The 17195-nt window shown below is 34.4% G+C and overlaps 1 protein-coding gene across 11 annotated transcripts in view; it reads right to left on the reverse strand.

The window, feature by feature from the left end:
* Positions 1 to 17195, reverse strand: part of AGFG1 (ArfGAP with FG repeats 1) — a 71153-nt gene that overhangs the window by 14492 nt on the left and 39466 nt on the right. For 5 of the 11 annotated variants that reach the window (XM_033112193.1, XM_033112194.1, XM_033112192.1 and 2 more), the window contains exons 3-9: positions 16153 to 16268; positions 12759 to 12921; positions 11342 to 11495; positions 5894 to 6013; positions 5155 to 5226; positions 3601 to 3810; positions 1569 to 1749 (exon numbers count right to left, since the gene is read on the reverse strand). In XM_033112193.1, the coding sequence (XP_032968084.1) occupies positions 1569 to 1749; positions 3601 to 3810; positions 5155 to 5226; positions 5894 to 6013; positions 11342 to 11495; positions 12759 to 12921; positions 16153 to 16268 (1016 nt within the window). The remainder of the gene's footprint in view (positions 1 to 1568; positions 1750 to 3600; positions 3811 to 5154; positions 5227 to 5893; positions 6014 to 11341; positions 11496 to 12758; positions 12922 to 16152; positions 16269 to 17195) is intronic. The other 6 variants (XM_033112199.1, XM_033112197.1, XM_033112200.1 and 3 more) reach the window with 3 other exon arrangements.

The following is a 17195-nucleotide window of genomic DNA, read 5'->3' on the forward strand; positions in this document are numbered from 1 at the left end:
AAGTCAATAAATCTTCCAAAATTCCAATATTTGCTTCAATGTGTGAATATTATCATTTTTCTTAAAGTGAGAGACTTAAATATTTAATTTTTTAGAAAACATCTGCTAACTACCCAAATCTGAATAATCATGGTTTGTCTCTCAGTCATCTTCCAAGGAAAAATCGTGTCCCATAAAACAGGCTGGTTCATTCCACAACTCAACCAAAGCAGCTGACTTTCCTCAAGACAGCTATCACACTTCAATACTCAGAACCACCTGACACATACCTGCTTCGACACACAGGAAGTAGACAAATTTAGGATCGAGATCTAATCAAATTAATTTTTTTTAACCGCTTCAAGAATATTCATAAGAAAAACTGAATCAGGAATACTGATAAATAAAAGCGAATGTGGACTGGTAAGACATATAATTACTTGCAAAGTTTGGTGCCATCGGCCTTAACTCATGCTAAGGAGTCAACAAGTTTTACTTGCCATTGTTTTTGCACCATCAATATAAATGGCAATTAGTGAAAACACAAATAATTGCTCAGAATTACTATGAATGTGATTGTAACCTCACAGAGCCTTTCAAAGGGTCTTAGGTACTCCAAATACTCCATGGACCACTGTAATGTAGTATCATTAAACCGTGGTATGTATACCTGTGTTTCCAGATTTTTAGGGCCACTTTGTTCACTGTTATGTAAGTCTAATTAGACAATATTAATAAAGAAAAAATACATAAATACTCTAAATTTTATTCTTTGGATTTAATTTTTCCCATCTGGCATATGGAAAATTTATTACTGGAGAACACAAGTACGTAGTGTCATAATCCTACCATTTCTCTCTAGAAAAGGTGCTAAAGGGAAATAAAAAGCAACTAGGATAACGAAAGAAGATAATCCCCCAAATAAAAAACAAAGACATGGCTAAAACATTGTATAGGTAAGTCATCTGTACTCCTGGGTCTGTTTCCTTTATTCTAAAATGAAGAAGTCAAAACTGTAAGAGTCCTTAAAGATCTAATGTTGTTAATGTTAAAATGTGTTAGACTTCCTGCTGCCAAGGATTCCTCTGTGCCAGATATATTTAAACACAGTAACAGATGTGTATGTCTATTTATAAATACCAGTATGACACTGAAGAGATACAAAATTAGTGTTGGGTTCTGGTGCAAACATTTCTAAAACTGTGTATTTACAACTAAGGCTATAACATGTTACTTTTCAGTGTTTAGTCTTCGTGACTGAAAACTGTACCTTAAAAATATGTAATCTGCTAAATAGATTCTCTGCTGAGTACATTTAAATCTGTATTAACTGTCTATTTTGAAATGTTTTGGTGTTCAAGGAAGAAAGGTAACCAAACCTTTGATTAAATGAAAACATAAAATTATGGCAATTATTCAAAAACTGTATTTTAATTAGCAAATTTAAACTCAGTTTCCTCAAATTTATAAAAATATTCAATGATTTTAAAATGATGCCCCCAAACAGTCATTATTTAACCATAGGATCATTCAGAGCTGAACAAAGATGAAGACAGCAGACGAAGCAGGAGCAGACGCAGACAAGGTACCTGCTAGCATTACTCGTGGGCGTGTATGCATTGCTGGAGGTGGCTGCAGAGCTGAACACGCTGTCTAGTTCTGCCAGGGCTGCATACTTGTCTGAAGACGCACTTGAATGACTGGGAACGGAAACCACAGAACTAACAGGAGCTTTACCTGTGGTCCCAAAGCCACTAGCCTGATCACCACCTGAGAACAAACAAAAACAAATTACACCAAACATTGAAAGTTACACTTTCAACTTATCAACTTATCACATTTGCCATGTAACACATGTAAATTTAAAACTGATAAGGAGCTAAGCAAATAAATGGACAGGAGTCTAAAGTCTTATCTAACAATCTAGAAAATACTGGACAAGACTAGTGATATACACTACTGTGGTAAAGACAGAATACTGCTTCTATACTAAAAACTAAGATTGTACCAACAACATGTCTAGGCTGTGTATAAAGAAGAAATTCTCAAAAAGTGCACTTAACATCTCTAAGACAGGTGCATTTTATTCAAGTGAACATATAAATTCATAAAGTGCGGGACCCTGATGTGAACAACTTATTAATACCATTTTCCCAGAGTTGTACATTAAAAATTTAGAGACAGTAATAAGAAGAAATAGTTACTGAGCACTTACTACCGTGTTTCCCTGAAAATAAGATCTAGCTGGACAATCAGCTCTAATGCGTCTTTTGGAGCAAAAAGGAATACAAAACCCAATCTCATTTTACTATAAGACTGGGTCTTATATAAGACTGGGCATAATAATATAATAAATATAATATAATACTGGGTCTTATATTAATTTTTGCTCCAAAAGATGCATTAGAGCTCACTGTCCATCCGGCTAGGTCTTATTTTCAGGGAAATACAACTCCATGAGTTCAATGCCATTTACCACCTTCATTTTGGAGATGAGAAAGCAGGCCCAGAGATCAGGATATAGAATCCAGCCGAAAAGCAGACCCTTGCTCTTCCTGACTGCACTATGCATTTTGAGAGGCAAAATACTGGCATTAGGATGGAACTGGGCATAACAACATACTGTAAAAATAATGTTTTTAAAAAATAAATATGAAGATTAATAGAAAATAGTTCAAAATGAACATATTCATATTATTAGAAACCACCCAATAACCTAGTCAGTATTATCGGTAAGATTTCTTAACCCCGTATGGCCTTAGAACAGTAAAGCCTGCTTTCTAAGATAAAATTAAGTTTCTGTCAATTGTTTTCTTTTAAAACTAGAAGTATACAAATTAGTTTCTATGCCCTCACTTTTGTAGTTCATATTTCAGATCCAAAAAATCATGAACATTTAAACAAAATTTCTATACAACTAAGAAAAGTGTAACATCTATGACCCAGCAATCCCTCTCCTAGGTACATACCCAAAAAATCTGAAAACATTTTTCCGTAAAGATATACTATATGCGCCGATGTTTACTGCAGCTTTATTTATGATGGCCAAAACATGAAAACAACCAAAGTGTCCTTCAATAGATGATTGGAGAAAGTAGATGTGGTTTATATACACAATGGAATACTACTCTGCCATAAGAAAAGATGAAATACTGCCATTTGCAACAACATAGATAAATCATGAGATTATTATGCTAAACGAAGTAAGTCAGACAGAAAAAGTCGAGAACCATATGACTTCACTCATGTGGGATACAAAACTGAAAGCAACAAAGGAACAAGACAAACAAACAAACAAACAAAAACTCACAGACACAGATTAATAGTTTAGTGGTTACCAGAGGGTAACGGGGGAGGGGTGTTGATAGAAGAGGGTAAAAGGAATCAAATATATGGTGATAGAAGGAGAACTGAGTGGTGAATACACAATGTGATATATAAACGATGTATTACAGAATTGTATACTTGAAACCTATGTAATTTTACTAACCATTGTTAGTAAACCCAAATAAATTTTAATTTTAAAAAAACGTAACATCCTCAGATTTTAATAAATACAACCAAATTTAAAGGACTGTTTAATGTATAAATCTGTATTTGTTCTATTTAAAGCTTGATTACCTTGCCCAGCACTAAAGATATTGTCTAAATTAGCAAGTGCCGCATATTTGTCTGCAGTCTGTAGACCAGCTTTATTCGTTGAAACTTTACTAACAGCTGATGCTGTTGGATGACTCTGGGAAGTATTGAAGGTTCCAAAATCAGCGCTGGAGGATTTGGGGAAGTTATCAAAATGAGCAAAATTAGCATTTACTGATCCAGCACTTCCACCTGCAACAGAATAAACAGAACACTTGAAATTTCTAGACTTTTCCCAATATCCTTTGCCAGATTATATGATTATTTCTTTCTAACTTAAGTGTTCTATAAGCAATCCTAAATTCTTAAAAATAGTAACTGGCAAAGAGCATTCAACTTTAACCATCTACACGTGACTTTTTATAATTTGCGAAACTAGATGTTCAAAGGCCATAGCAACATAAAGAATCAGTCACAAGTTTCTACCTGGAATTCTCTACCCTGGCGTAAAGAATATAATTCACCGGGGAGTAACTCCATGCTACCTGGTTTGAGGCTTTAGTTACTTTAGAGAACATTCACTTGTATATTATGACCTTTTACTAGTTCTCTTTAAACAGACTCTGCAAACAAGATACACAGTATCTTACACTACAAACTTCTGTAGCTCTAATGAAGACTTGGTTGAATCAAATCCCAGGGTAGAAATTTAAAATGTTTTAAGATGTAGTATTTTGATCCAGAATTTCTTAAAAGGTGGTCCTTGAGCTTCAGATTTATTTTATTTGAAGAGCCATTATTTAATTCCACATAATAATTTAAAGTGCATACAACACTATGATATCCTTAGTGAAATCATGCCCTATTATATATATAGTTCAAGGAATAAAAATTATAGTATGCAACATAAAAATAACTTAAATATTATAGCAGTTTTTGACTTCATAAAGCATAATTCACCTAAAGGTCACTACTGTATATATCCTGCTAAGATTTTAAAGTTTGTTCTATAATCTAGAGACTTCTCAAAAATACTAAGGCCAACATATTTCAATTCTATGCTTTTGATCCTACACTTTTGATACTGGTTCTTTAGGCCTACACATTAGTTTCAGCAATCAAAATTGTATATATAGTTATATACTAAAGTGACAGCAAAGTATACATAGATATTATAAAAACAGAACGGATACACCCCTATAAAAAACAAACAAAAACACTATCAATCACTTTTTAAAACATTCTAAAACAAATATATACTAATAAAATTTCTCTCCGGAATCAAAACTGGTTGTTTTCAATTAAAACTATGTGTGTATTTAAATGATTGTGATCTGTTTCAAGTAGCAGATGAACAAAGTACACACTAAAACTTTCAAAGTTTGTATGAAGAAATTTACTTCAACTGTTAAAATTATTAAATCAACTAACTCTGTGTTGTCTAACTCTGAGTTTAGTAATAGTGAACGAGGAGTAAAAGTGAGAATTTCTGAAGATTATTAAAATATGATTAATAATCTATAATTAAAAACCCCATGAAACATATCATAAAACATACAAACTAGGAGAAGATGCCTATTTGACAGCAGAACTTACTGTTGGTAGCCAGGAGAGGAAAAGCTGAAGTAAATTCACCAAAACTGCAGCTAGATGAAAGCATTCTAAATGCTGGACAGCCAGAAATTATGTAAATGATGAAATTTAAAGGAAAAAAAAAGGAATTGAAAGGAAAAGCTTTAAGACAATACACAGAGTTAAAGTTGAAAGAAAAGTATAATCAGCCAAAGATCTAAACAAGGATTCAATGAGTTTCTGAAAACATAACAGTTTATGAGAGAGTATTCAATGTTTAAAGACCAATTCCTGCACAGAAAACTATTTCCAAGTTTGATTAAAGTTACCCTTAAATAACTCTTGACTAATAATATTTATTTTTTCAAGCTTGTTACCCTGAAAATTACTTATACTTTTAATTCTATGGAAGCACTCAATTAGCTTCCTTTCCTTAGAGCCTAAACTACTGAGTTCCGTGAAACTAAAAACCTTTCAGTACTTTAATTCCTCTGTGCCTAAGAAGTTTAAGAAAGATTCATGTGCAGGAAAAGAAGAATAGATGTTGTGAATCGTGAATCAGACAACATACCAAAGAATTCAGATAAACAAATGAACACAGGAAAAAAATAAAGATTTCAGGTTTCCCCAGAGCTTTGTAAGACAGAACTATTTTAAAATCAGATAATTATAGAATTTAAGAGTAATTTTCAAAACTACATCTAGAGAGTTTTACTTTGTTTTTTAAAGTAAACATTGAAGCACAATGCTGGAGAAGCTCTACCTGTAGTTTGGGGCTGAAAAGGAGAGTGGCTTGCTGTGGGGAAACCTCCAAAATTACTCGAACCACTAGACTGTCCAAATGCATCAAAGTTTGCAAAATCTGCATTTGCAGAATTCTGAGCTGTAAATGGTAAGGAACAATATATGTTAATGAATATGAACAACTATAAATGAAAAACATGACAAATGAATTTAAGAATTTTATGCAATTTTCTATATCTCAGAACTCACTTTAAAGAGATTCATTTAGAAATCAGATTTTAAATCCTACCAATATTTCTTTAGCCCAATTTCAAGCAATTTATTAAAGGGTATGCAGAAATTTCTAAAAACAATGATAAATTTGCACACAATACCCTTTGAGTGACCTCAGGAAAAAGGCTATAAATGTGACTCTATTAAAACAAACTCTGAGTTAAGAGCATTAAATACATGAGTTATACTAAAACAGAAAGAAATATGGGATATGATACATTCTGGGAAATTTAGATTTAAAATGGTAACAAGTGATTCATCAGTTGGATGAATCTAAAATATTGATATAAAGATGGTTTAATTACATTAGTGTTCATTTTGTTTTGTTTTTTTAAGTTCACAACTATGTCACACCATGGCATATAAAAATAAAAAGAAAACAAACATGAATGTATAACAAGTAGCACATGATTGCCAAATAAATTGAAAATAATCACATTCTATTATAAGCCTGCCATTTTCTATTCACAATAGCCAAGACATGGAAACAACCAAAATGCCCTTTGGTAGACAACTGGATTAAGAAATTGTGGTACATTTAGACAATGGAGTATTATTCGGCCATAAAGAAGAATGAAATATTACCACTTGTAACGATATGGATGGACCTAGAGAACATAATACTAAGTGAAGTAAGTCAGATGGAGAAAGACAACTATTAAGTTGGTGCAAAAATAATTGAGGTTTTGCAATTATTTTTAATCTTTTAAACCGCAGATACTTTTGCACTAACCTAATACAATATGATCTCACTTATACGTGGAGTCTAAAGAACTGAATAAATGAGCAAACTAAACAGAAATAGTGTCAGAGATACAGAGGAAAAACTGATGGTTGCTAGCTGGAAGGGGAGTGGGGATGAGGGAGAAAAGTGAAGGGATTAGAAAGCACGAGTATTGCCAAGTTACAATATTGCCACGGGGTATGAAAGAGAGTTTGGGGAATATAATCAATAATGTTGTAAAGAGTTTGTAGGGTGTCAGATGGGCACTTGTCTTATTAGGGAGACCATGTCATGGACAGTGTAGATGCCTGATCACTGCGCTGCACACCTGAAGCTGAATAATATTGAATGTCAACTATAATTTTATACACACACACACACGCACTCACGGGATATGGAGTACAGCACAGAGAATAGTGTCATGGAATTGTAACAGCTATGTTAGAGGGGTAATAGATTGGGGGAATGGGTTATCACTTTGTGAGGGGTGAAATGTCTAACTATTACATTGTTTTGTAAACCTGAAACTAATTTAAAAAATGTGCTAAAAAAAAGTAAATTTGGAATAATTCGGGAGTAAGTAGATTACGATGGTATAAATAACAACAGACAGTTTTTTTAAAAGTACTTTAAAGTTTAAAAAAAAAAAAGCCTGCCGTTTTCAAACACACTAAAATGTAGGAAACGATGAGAACTAGTAAAAATTATATAACATAAGTACACCTCATACTCAGTGTACAAGACCTACTGGTATTTCCCACTGGTCATCAACCTAAGAACAAAATTCTAGGCTTCTCTAAATCATGTAATTAGCAAATAAAACAATTCAAGAAACTTTGTTAAAGGCTGAAACAGATGCTGGATAAGATTTTTATAGAGGATATGATGAGAATAAGTAGTTAATATGAGGGGAAGGGAATGCTAAGTGGTAAGAATGAAAAGAATGTCTTAAAAGATAAAGGTTAAATGTCATCAACACAGTAAAGTCAGCCACTTTAAATTCTATGCAAGCAATTCTAATGAAAACATTAGAAACTCAAGTGGCCAGCAATGAGGGATCACTTAAATATATTATGAAACAGCGCATGATGGATATAATGCGACCATTAAATAATTCATGTAAAAAATATTCAATCCTGTACAAAAATGTTTCACCAAGTAAATAAAATGAACAGGTTAATAAAGTAAAGATATCTTTTCATCTGACACTGTTTAACAAAGTTGTTAAACATGGTATTATGAATATACGTAGAAAATCTGCATTTTAATTAACTCAAAGTAGTAAGATTTCAGATAGGTATTATTTTCTCCCTTGTTTGCCTGAGTTTACCAAGCTTTTGCAATGAGTATGTATTCTTCTTGTAAACAAACCAAAAAAAAGTTACTAAACAAAACATTTTTCCATTAAAAAAGTAAAACATTGTAGGAAGAAAATCAGGAGAACTTACAGCATTTTATGTAATTATTGTTGTGCATATATCTGAAAGGGTACAGCAGTAGGGGAGGAATTATACCTAAAATAGATCCCATTTTACTAGGTACCTGTACCACTTCCCTTTTGGCGTACTCACACCTAGTACTTCTGAAATGTGGGGCACTATCCCACATATCACCGCTCACATTATGTTCTTAAAAAAAAATTTTAAACACATTTGTCCTAGCTCTCAAACACTATAAAGAAGTACCTAATTTAAAAGGCTGCTTATTGCTTAACAATATAAATTCTGTATTTTCTGGATACCCTGCAATCTTTTGTCATTATTTTTGCTTAAAATTCAATTCCTTTGTAGGCTGAAATTTCACTTTCCCCAAAATAAAGATAATGGAAGAAATACTAATAAATGAATAATACATTTAAAAATTAATTTCCGGAAAAATATTTTGGAACATCTATACAAGTTTTAATAATAAATACAATACATGTTTAAACATAGTTACATTTAGTTTTGCAGAGAACAGTAAGCAAGTCCAGTTCAGTGCAAAGGGAATCTGAGAGGAGAATCAGAGAATTCCACCCCAACATAAGTAACTGTATATCCTTGGCCAAGTCCCTCAGTTGTTCTGGCTCCACCAGTTTTCTCATTAGCAAAACGAGAGCATTCACTAGAACGTCTCTGCTTGCAAATCCAGCACTATGATTCTACGACTTATGAGACAATAGGAATAAACTCTTTAAAAGCTTTGAAATCCTAGGCCAAAAAGAAGAAAATTCAAAGTTCATAAGGCCAACATACATAATACACATATAGATACTATAACTACAAACCAAACGAATAGAGAACATGGTATATAGAAGTTCTCAAATTTAGAGTGGGCTATATTTCAAAAGGTACGTTTTTAAGTTTTTTGAACAATTTAGTTATACATTTGAGAACAAATGAAATACATCTGTTCCTTGTAAAAATAGGAATTAGGTCCCTAAGCAAACATATTAAGAATACGTAGTATATAATAATATATATTCTACATTTAACTTACATTTAGAACGTCACAGGAGGGAAAATATACATTAAACATGTTTCAAACATCATCAGGAAAAAAATGAGTTCAATGCAACCCATTTTGTTAGCCAAGCCTATTTTATCACACTTGTATTTTCCCAGTGTTGTCCAACCAGAGCACCAAACACGTTAATCAAATACTTCTTCATTATGGCAAGACAGGGCTTTGTAATATTTCTATCAGTTTTTATTTGTAGACTGTATCTACTCATAGTCTTCAACAATTGGCTATAGTAACTTTTAAAATTTCTAAGTGCTGTAGAATGAAGCTTTGGTAAACAAACTTTGGAAATTAAGCACTAATAAATTCAATTAACACAAAAATTATTGTCTGAAACTTTAAGCAATCTGTACAAAAAGAAATCCAAACTAAATAGAATGTGACAAAATAGTAAATATGTGTTTTAAATGATCTTATTTTAAAAAGTACAAAACAGGTCAACTAAGTTTAGAATTTAAGGCACCAAGGTAATGAGCCTGAATCTGACTGAGAGCTGTTTCCTCTTCAGTGAGAAACAGGTTCTCCTGAAAAAGGAAGATAAATATAGAGACCAAGGACAGAAACTAACAGCCCTCATCAAATTCAACTGACAGATACACTTTGTTTCACCTATACAATATTTTAAATATTTCCATCAATCCCTAACATTTAAAAAGAGAAAATTTCATATTAAATAAGATTTCTTGCTTCTCTTAAAAGAAAATTAATATATTTAATAATCCATGTGGCAATAGGAGGTTAGAACATCCTTTAAAAAGGGCACAGGGCTCCTTCCATACTCATTTGTGTTAATGGGGTGGCAAAGCAATTGAGTTTGACACCTCTAATATAAGATGTGACAAAAATTAATTACAGTTTAGAGTTCACAGGTTTTGTGATGTTTATTACCAGGCAAAATAACTATTAAATTCTGTAGGTAAATTATGTTTCTAACTGCATGCATATTTCTATAGAAGAAGATAACCAAGTTTTTTAAAGAAATACTTCAGCTGATGACTGAAGGAATGATAAATTCAGAATATCACAATTTTGTATAATGGATCCCGGTACTGGGCATTAACAGCTAACGTTACAAAAACAAGACAATCAAAATTATGTGCTTTTTAACTCCTAAGTAAGCAGGCTTGCCTCCTCTACCACCACCCCTCTCAAAAAACAAGAAACAAAAAAAAACACCTGCAACTGATCAAGTCTATCAATTTACAGGAACCCCAGAGGAGAGGAACCTGATAAGGACCCCACAGTGGTGTAATCAACAAACTCAGACTGCTTAAAACTCAACTGAACAAATAACCTAGTTTCTTAACAAATAAATTACAAGAGGAGAAAAAAGGATGAAGAACCTACAGACTAAGAGACATGTTTCACAATTGCAGTGTGCAGACTTTAAGTAAACTGTGTGTGTGTGCGTGCGCGCGTGTGTGTTTGAACTGGAATGGAAATTTGAGTAGTAATGAATTGTTATTATTACGATTATTCAAGGAGTGGTAATACTACCAAGATTATGTTTAACACAGAGAAGTCCTATTTTTATAGATACAGATAAAATAGGTATTTAAGCATAAACTAATGTCTAAAATTTGCTTCAAAATAACGAGTGGAAGAAATGAGTAGAATGAGAAATGAAACTAGATTAGCCATGAGTGATGAATACATGAAGGTTATATTTATCTGGTCACGTTTGAATATTTAAAATTGTCCATGTCAAAGAGTGAAAAAAAATTCTTAAAAGTCTTTTATCATTTTTCTCTGGAAAGAGGTCATGTCAATATCTGACATGAAGTATAGTCACTTTTGAGATGAAAAATCAGCAGGGTTACATGAGTACATATTACACCTCAACAGCTAAGAGTGATCAAACATTCTCAACAGAGTATGTTTACTGGCACTTAAGTTTTAAAAAGAGAAGTTGTTTCTCGGTGTTTCATGTACATCTCTGGCGAAAGCACTTAGGAAACAACATGTTACCTGCATGGCTGTTGAAATGTGCAAAGTTAGCAAAATTGGCCGTCGCTGTTGACTGAGGAGCTGGAGCAGCAAATATGTCCGAGCCGAGATCACTTAAAAGGTCAAACTGCTTCTTCTCCTGCTGCTGTCCTTGAGAGCGACCTACAACAGGGGACTGCAAACCACGTATTAGCTATAAAGAGTTTCCAGTCACATCACCTAAATCATTATAACACTAGTCCCAACACACCAACCTTGAAACAGTTTAAAGATTACAAAATCTTTTATTTGTAGTTTGGAGTCTGATATTTTTTGAAAGGTTTGTAACTTTTCAACATCTATTCCCAAGTTATCTCTCAATTTTAAATACAGAATCAAAAGCAAAGGACCTTGTGACACAAGACCGTCTTACTGCTAAAACAGAATGATGAGGCTTTCCTAGAACACATCCTTTATATGCAGAAAGTTACAATATACTGACTTAACCCTTCTCTTCATTTTCTGTCACACCTTTTGTAAAAACAACAATTTATCCAGATGCCCTAGTATGAGGATTTAATTCAAATAGTACCACACCTCGGAATTATTCTTGTGTAGGGCAGACATTATAACGTCACACAATAACAGATTTGTCACTGCTCAGTCAACTGTAATGAAGTGCAGAAGTACAAACTTTAGGTACCAACAAAGACTTCAGTCCATTCAGTTTTTTAGACTAAGGTACAGAATGCAAAGCCACCTGTGTTTCTATGATAAACATGCTTTACAATCAGGTATGGGGGAAAATTCTACTGCTTGAGAAATCCGGTCCTTTAAAAGTACATCACAGAGGCCATACTGTTCTAACTGATGGTCACCATAGATTTGTTTTCCTCATTGTCTGTTGTCTGACAGAAGCTATAGCAATGTTCCCATACATCTTTAAAAAGCTGCGGAAAAACAATCAGTAAACACAAGATGGCCGGGGTTTTGAAAATTAATCTGGGGAACGTAATTTAGTGGTTACCAGAGGGTAAGGGGTTTGGGGGGTGGAAGATGAGGGTAAGGGGGATCAAATATATGGTGATGGAAGGAGAACTGACTCTGGGTGGTGAACACACCCAGATTTATAGATTATGTAATGGGATTTATAGATGATGTGATACAGAATTGTACACCTGAAATCTATGTAATTTTACTAACAATTGTCACCCCAATAAATTAAAAATAAATAAAGAAAGAAAAAAAAAAAGCTGCGGAAAATCAAAGACACTCCTATGACAACAGCAAAGGAGCAAATGCATATGCATTCCAACCACTTAAGCTACGATCTTTTAATGCATCATAAACCATTAGCACACGATGCCACACAAGATTACGCTGCTGTCTTAAAGAACTCTCCAATTCTGAGACTCGGCCCTCCTTAAGTCGAAGCCCCTACAAAGACGTGACCACTCACCTGACTAGGTGTACCCTTATTTAAGTGCAGTGCTGGTGCTGAATCTCCTAAAAGAGATTTCAGTGGTTTGACCTCAGGTGTGCTGCTTGTGCTACTGGCAGAGGACCCGGAAATAGATGCGTGAACTGATGCCACCACTTTGGCTTGTTCAGGTGGGACATACCTGAAACACATGAAAAGTTCAACAGGCAGTTAACTAAGAAAAATACACTCAAAAATGATAAGCTTAATTCTAATTCTGTACAAGACTGTTGATATTAATCTTATTTTAAAACCCTCTTAGAATTGACAGCTGGAGACTACACTTAATTGAAATACTCAGAGAAGGGGCAATAAAGACTGGCACAAAACTGTTTTCAACTATTTACTTAGTTTTTCGAAGATAAATACAATAATTAACTGCTTTTTTCCTTAACAGGACATATTATGACGAATAGTTTATACTATACTTTTTAAAAACTAAAGTATCAAAACATCATATATAACATTTGGAAAGAGAACAGAAGGAAGGGAAGCTTTTGTTATTATATCATAGTTAATAGCCTAAAATAAAAAGCCTATAAAAATCTTTAAGAATAAGATTAACAGCCCAATTTTTAAAGGGACAGAAGCAATTTCACAAAGGGAGACACAGAAATGAAAACACTCATACCGAATTCATTAGCATTCGATCTGAGTGTAGCTGTTACAAATTCTGCTACAATCTATTAAGATACATCGATACGCTCTGTGCCCCGAGTACCCCGTGCAGAAACTCATCCTCAGGAACTCACTGGGCAAATGTACACAGGTCCATGTACAGGATGTTCCCACAGCAGCCCTAAGTCTCTTTAATAGAATACTACAGGGCTATTCTTTTGACACAGAAAGCTGTCCATATTCCTTTATGGGTCTTTCAGGTTTGACCCCAGTCACGTAAATACAGGATTCATGGGAGGAAGAAGAGTAAAGGAAGGAAAGAAAGGCAGTAAGATAAAATGCCCAAATGTTGGCAATACTGATGTGTAGGGCGAGGATTCTGCGAGAGCTTTCGCTCTCTATTTCGGGGTTTTGTCCTCCCCCCACAACAAGCAGGTGGAGAAAGTAGGACAAGAGAATGGTTAACAGCGCCACCTATTCCAGAGACACAGTTCAAATCTCAGCTCCACCACCCAATAGTTGTGAAACCGAAGGCGAATCACTTGAACTCTTTGTGCCTCTGATTTTTCATCTATAAAATGAAGGTATGGTTGCCGTGAGGTGTAAATCAGTTAACATTTGTGACGTACTTATTAGAACAGTTCTTGGTACAGGTGTTAGCTACAGAAGTGTTAACTATTTACAAATTATGTAATAACACAAATAGTAAAACTGCTTTGTTTTTTCCAGTAAATGAGATGGCGGAATATGAGAATGAATACATGAAGTTATGCTTTCCCATAATTTGGCATATCACTGATGATACCAATTTTTGAGTACAGCCACATCTTATCAAACGATAAAACCAGATAATACTATTTGGTTCAAAAGACTCATCTGACTGGAAGTGAGCTAAACTTGTATAACACAGGAAGTAAGTTTCAAAATTGGTCAAAGGAACAATTTCAAAATCCCTGTAGATGACAACTGCCTTGCTGTTGTCAGGAATCCACAGGAAGGATTGTTGGGGAGTCCGCATCTGGGTAGGCCTTGGGCCACATTAAAAACCCACTGCCCTGCTCACCAGGTACATGACACAGGTGTGTAGGCGCGTGGGTTTAAAACGCACAGGTCCGGGCCCTCCTGAATGTTGGTCACTCCCTCCTGCCACTCACCCATTAAAGTTTGTATCTGTTGATACTCTTGTTACTACTACCCTGTTTCTTAGGGCACACAAAAAAAAACACAAAACAAAACAAAAAAAACCCCACACAAGTTATAGTTAAATAAGGTTTACAGGTAATTGGGTTATGGTTTGAATGAGTAAATTTTATTATTGTTTACTACTACTACTATTGCTACTATTATTATAAATGGGGGGAATCTATGGTTTTAATTCTATCAACTCTTATTCACACACACTTATCTCTTGCTAACTGAAGTTAAACTATCTAAAATCCCAGCTAAGTCCTATTCAAACTAACATTCTGAGTTGGTAAAACTATTGGGAAAATAAAAAATTAGGCTGGGCTATACAAGAAGAAAAGTCTTAACTACAGGTCTAAGAAATTAAGAACTAAAATGATAATTACATACTTCATTTTAAGAGAACCATTTATGATACCACGTTTTCACTATCACCCCATCTTCTAAAATTCTGCTCTTTCCTGAACTAAAGTTTTACTAGTATGTTTTATCTATAGTCAGACCTAATGTATGTATCCAGTGCTGCTGAATAGCCTGGCTAATCCTGCCTCACAAAAAGCCGTCTCCTCTAGAGAACAGTAAGAACACAATGTCTGCAGAGCATAAAAACCAGAGCTCCTGCTCTCTAATGTGCTCAATGAATGAAAGCAGAGAGCTCACCCATAACCACAGCAAGGATTCCCTTAGGACCAAAACAGGCCCTGACTGGATCATCCTCTGGGTTAAAATACAGCTGCTCAGGAAAACAACGGGCCATTGACTTTTCATTATCTATCCCCTCTATTTGTGACTCTCTCCCTCATCTTCTTATCCCTCAAGAAGGAAATATGCACTGTTGAATACTGATCAACGACCAAGAGTTCACTGTTAATGAATCTTAGCCAATTGCCTTACACTGGGCTCATATAGTTAAAAATTAAGAGCCCAAAGTAGTTAAACACTAGCTCTAAGGATATGCTACTCCCTGCTCTGCTTTAAAGGGCTTACTAACCATATGTCCAACCCTTTGTTTTTTAAAAATTGACATCTGATGGACTTAGTTAGGGGAGTATAAACGCTCCCTTCTTAACCAGGTAGTGAAATGATTTCTTGGGTAGGAAGCGACGGATATTTTGAGCAAAGATGCGAGTGGACGGACTGCGAGGGGACTGCACGAGAGCTTCAGCACAGGGTCAGCGTATGGAAGATGTGGAATCAGTACTTGCTAATTGAATGAAGATTTTAGGAAGGGAGGCTTCATAAGATTGAAAATGTCTAGAGATGCTAACTGGCTAGAAAAGGATTGGAAGAAAGTATCCCTAACTTTCCAAAAAGGGGGTAGGAGGCCTGGTAATTACAAGGAACAGGCTGCTGCTAGGCACAGGTGAGTTAAGATAAAGTACAGGTAAAGGTTTTTGGAAACGAAACCCCATAAAAAAGCCAAAGTGTAATGGGATTCTATCTACCTACTTATCTATTTCCTTTCTTCCTTCCGCCCTCCCTCCTTCCCTCCCTTCCTGTGTCAGACTAATCTTACCCATAATTAATGTGACTTGGGGAGCTTTGCTCTAAATACAAACTATTCACTCACCATCTTTTCTTTTCATATTTTTCTTGTAGGAACTCTTTCACTTTTTGTGGATCCCTGAAGTCTGGAATTGCTGAAGATCTATCATCAAATAATCCTAGCCAAATCTGTTTACAGACCTTTGGAAAGAATTAAAAAAAACAATAGTGTTAAAAATCAACATCTTCACTTAACGAAATGTTAAGGGAAAAGTATGATTCTCTCAGAAAACTAATCTACTTAATTGTAATAATACTGCCGAGGATATTTATCACATGAGAAATGAAGATGAACAAATGACGGAACTCAATTTATTAAAATATGTTATAGTACGCAGTAAACATCACAGCATCACAAAGAACAACACCTTAGCAACAGCATCACAAAGAACAGCACCTCACAGGGAAACAAATAGTGCAATGGGATTGGGGAGGACCTGGGAATTTTTCGTCTTGGGACGACCATAAACTGTAATCCATTAGTAAAGTCATGTAACCTTTATAAATCTCAGTTCCCTCACCCCATAAAACAGAGGAAACTAGACCAGTAGCAATTTGAAAGATTCTTGACAGACTCAAAAATCAACCAAAAAAGAACAAAAATTACTAGAGTCATAAACCATTTGCTATTAAAGTATAACAGTAACAAAAATATAAGGTATATACAACTCTAGCTTTATTTACATAGTTGCCTCCTATTCTTTTTTTACCCCTAATGGCTAAAAAATGAGAACCTGAGATATTTAACTATTTAGACAAAAATCAAAGAAATGAAATGATGCAGAACTCAAATAGGATAAAGGGAACAGTGCTCGCTTCCGCAGCATATATACTAAAATTGGATCAAGTGAACAAAGAGCATAAAGGGAACAATAAAAACTTGATAAAGTGGTCTTCATAAAATTAAAAATTGTTGCTCTTCACAAAACTTAAAAAAATGAAAAGGTAGGCTACAACTTATAAAACGTATTTGCAAAACATGTAAGAACTTGAAAAAAACTAGAATCCAAAACACATAAAGAATTCTTAAAACTCTATTATAAAAGACAAAAAATTTTTTTAACAGTG

The sequence above is a fragment of the Rhinolophus ferrumequinum genome, chromosome 8 (assembly GCF_004115265.2).
Source record: "Rhinolophus ferrumequinum isolate MPI-CBG mRhiFer1 chromosome 8, mRhiFer1_v1.p, whole genome shotgun sequence".
NCBI classification, from domain to species: Eukaryota; Metazoa; Chordata; class Mammalia; order Chiroptera; family Rhinolophidae; genus Rhinolophus; species Rhinolophus ferrumequinum.